Source organism: Cicer arietinum, chromosome 5 (genome assembly GCF_000331145.2).
Source record: "Cicer arietinum cultivar CDC Frontier isolate Library 1 chromosome 5, Cicar.CDCFrontier_v2.0, whole genome shotgun sequence".
Lineage (NCBI taxonomy): Eukaryota > Viridiplantae > Streptophyta > Magnoliopsida > Fabales > Fabaceae > Cicer > Cicer arietinum.
In genome coordinates this window covers 60,035,455-60,038,950 of record NC_021164.2, presented here as the reverse complement: position 1 = coordinate 60,038,950, position 3,496 = coordinate 60,035,455, and the positions used below count along the sequence as shown (strand labels likewise).

The window sequence follows — 3,496 nt, the reverse complement described above, 5'->3', positions numbered from 1 at the left end:
ATAAATGTGATGGTTGAACAACATATAAGTGAGATGACTCATAAACCTATTGTCTTAAGATTTTGGGTTAAGATACGGTATTCAACTCACTTGTGTGATTGTTCTTGGTTCAATATGAATGATCCTTAGGACCCCCTCATGAGTCATGACCCAACACGGAGATCATCATCTTGAACTAAGAGCAACCACACAAGTGGATTAACCATTGCATCTCCACCAAAAATCTTAAGGCACTGAGAATATGAATATGAATTCCCTCACTATATAGTGTTCAAGATTCACTTTTTCATATAAAATATTTGATATTTTATTTACCTCTCAGACAAACTCTGAACCACTAAAGTCCATTTTCCTTAAAAATTGGAGAGATAAAAAAAAAAGAAAAAAAAAAAACGAAACCCCTCCACCTTTCAAAAAAAAATGTTAAATAAAGGAAAGGAAGCTATATAAGAATTTAATGTGAAAAGAAGCACTTCTCCTATCTATATATATCTTCTTTGGTCACTTAATTCTGTTGTCTTCCCCTTAAAACACTTTAAGGGAGATAACAATAAGAATAAGAATGGCTTCTGAGAAGGTTGAAACTGTTGTAGCTGGAAATTATTTAGAAATGGAAAGGGAAGAGGAAGGTTCAAAGTCCACTACTAGCAAATTATCTAGGCTCTTTTGGCATGGTGGTTCTGTCTATGATGCATGGTTTAGCTGTGCTTCCAATCAGGCATTAATTATATTCATAAGAATCAATATTACTTCTTTGATTTATTAAGGAGTGATAGTAGTCTCATAGTTTATGTTGGATTGAATTAATGTAGGTTGCACAAGTTCTATTGACATTGCCATATTCCTTTTCACAACTGGGAATGTTATCTGGAATTTTATTTCAACTTTTATATGGACTCATGGGAAGTTGGACTGCTTACATTATTAGTGTTCTTTATGTTGAATACAGAACTAGAAAAGAAAGAGAGAAAGTTGATTTCAGAAACCATGTTATTCAGGTAATTATCATCATACTATATGTAATTTCCTAGAGGTTACTATATTTTTTTACTTTAGATTAGAAGAATCTTCTAATCTTGTATCATTTCAATGTTTTTGTAGTGGTTTGAAGTACTTGATGGACTTCTAGGAAAACACTGGAGGAATCTTGGTTTATTTTTCAATTGCACTTTCCTTTTGTTTGGATCAGTAATTCAGCTAATTGCATGTGCAAGGTTGGCACTATATTTTAAAAAGATAATAAATCTGTGTATATAAATGATCTTAAGCTAACAATTTTTTTTGTACAATATGTTATAATGTGACAGTAACATATACTACATAAATGACAATTTGGACAAGAGAACTTGGACATACATCTTTGGAGCATGTTGTGCCACAACAGTCTTCATCCCTTCTTTCCACAATTACAGAATCTGGTCATTCTTAGGCCTAGTCATGACCACTTACACTGCATGGTATATGACCATAGCTTCCATTCTTCATGGACAGGTAAAATCCAAAATCATATAATCAATTCAATACAATCAAACTTGATTTTGATATACTTTTTCAGTATAAATTTTTTTACACCGTCAACTAATCACAGATCATCGTTTCGTTACTGTAAGTATAACTAAAGTCAAATATTTTTAACGATTTGACTATTATAATTGATTAACAATGTAAACTATTTTTTATTGTGTAATACCGTCGTTTCATATAAATTAAATCATATAGTTATTGTTATTAAATTTCCATGTTTATGAAGGTTGAGGAGGTGAAGCACTCAGGGCCAGCCAAATTGGTACTTTACTTCACTGGGGCTACCAACATTCTCTATACCTTTGGTGGACATGCTGTTACAGTGTGAGGACTCAAAAGCATATATTTATTTAAGCTATATATGTAAAACATGGTTTTGGACTTTTTTGAGAAGTTGAAGACTTTGTAATTTGGATTTCAAAATTGATTATATACTGAGGAAAGTACTATGTGAATCTGACAGTGTTGTATTTAATTTTATAATATTGTAGGGAAATTATGCATGCAATGTGGAAGCCACAGAAGTTTAAAATGATATATTTGATTGCAACACTATATGTGTTGACATTAACTTTACCATCAGCAGTTGCAGTATATTGGGCATTTGGTGACATGCTTCTCACACATTCCAATGCTCTCTCATTGCTCCCTAAGACAGGGTTCAGAGATACAGCTGTCATTCTCATGCTCATTCATCAGGTTAATTAATTAATTAATTAATTAATTATACATTTACATGTCCATATATATATCTAAAGGGACTTTTTAATTTGCAGTTTATAACATTTGGATTTGCTTGCACTCCATTATATTTTGTGTGGGAGAAATTTGTTGGGGTGCATGAAACCAAAAGTTTGTTCAAAAGGGCATTGGTTAGACTTCCAGTTGTGGTTCCAATTTGGTTCCTTGCAATCATATTTCCATTCTTTGGACCCATTAATTCAACCGTTGGATCTCTCTTGGTTAGCTTCACAGTTTATATAATTCCTGCCTTGGCACACATGGTCACCTTTGCTTCACCATCATCTAGAGAGGTAATTATTCTTATCAATTAATTACACTCTGTAATATCAATTAAGTACATTTATTTAAACTAAATAAATACATGTATCTGACAATATTTTCTTATATAATGTTTTGACAGAATGCTGTGGAGAGACCACCATCATTTTTAGGAGGTTGGGTAGGATTGTACTCAATGAATGTGTTTGTGGCAGTTTGGGTTTTGGTGGTAGGATTTGGATTAGGAGGATGGGCAAGTATGCTTAATTTCATACACCAAATTGATACATTTGGTCTATTTGCTAAGTGCTATCAATGCCCACCTCACAAGGCCTAAAGTAACTCCCAATAGTTTCTTGTGACACTTTCAATTTCAGATCATACATGTGTGTAAAGAGATTGGCTTTTCTACTACTTTCTTTTTTTCTTCTTCCATATATTCTCCCTTTATTTTATTTTATTCAATGTAAGAAGCCAAGTGCTGTTTATTGTATTAGCTAATTAAAGGTGTGATGGCAATTATGGCCACCCCTTATACCCACTTTAATTACAGTTAGAATTTTGTGTGCTGATTAATCATGATGGACTACCCCTATAAATTATCATTTATTGTTGTGACCTTGCTATTATGCCGGACTACTCTCTTTCTTCCTTCTTTTGCCCATATTTTTTATGGATGTAGCTGCATTTAATTTACCATAAAAAATAGAGGACTCTAAAACTTACTTTTTTCGATGCTGAAAACCCAATTTTAAGGCCTCTTAGATTTGCCAAAAGATATGGAAACGGATAAAATAACTTTTATTATATTAGGTTTGATCTAAAAAATGATTGTGAAACTGGACAAAACACATAGAGGATAAATACATTAGTTTTTATTCCTCGTTATATTATAAGATATTTTTTTTATTTAATTATCAAAATATCATTTTTTATTTTCAACTAAAAATTTATTATCTCTTTTTTACTC

The 3,496-nt window shown here is 32.0% G+C and overlaps 1 protein-coding gene across 1 annotated transcript; it reads left to right on the top strand.

Moving 5' to 3' along the window:
• The first annotated feature begins 472 nt into the window (after nucleotides 1–472).
• LOC101505554 (auxin transporter-like protein 3) lies at nucleotides 473–3,155 on the top strand. The gene is made up of 8 exons (XM_004500531.4): nucleotides 473–718; nucleotides 813–998; nucleotides 1,102–1,214; nucleotides 1,308–1,491; nucleotides 1,751–1,848; nucleotides 2,016–2,223; nucleotides 2,301–2,558; nucleotides 2,669–3,155. The coding sequence occupies exons 1-8, from the start codon at nucleotides 563–565 to the stop codon at nucleotides 2,861–2,863; spliced, it is 1,398 nt and encodes a 465-aa protein (XP_004500588.1). The 5' UTR covers nucleotides 473–562; the 3' UTR covers nucleotides 2,864–3,155.
• The last annotated feature ends 341 nt before the right edge of the window (nucleotides 3,156–3,496 follow it).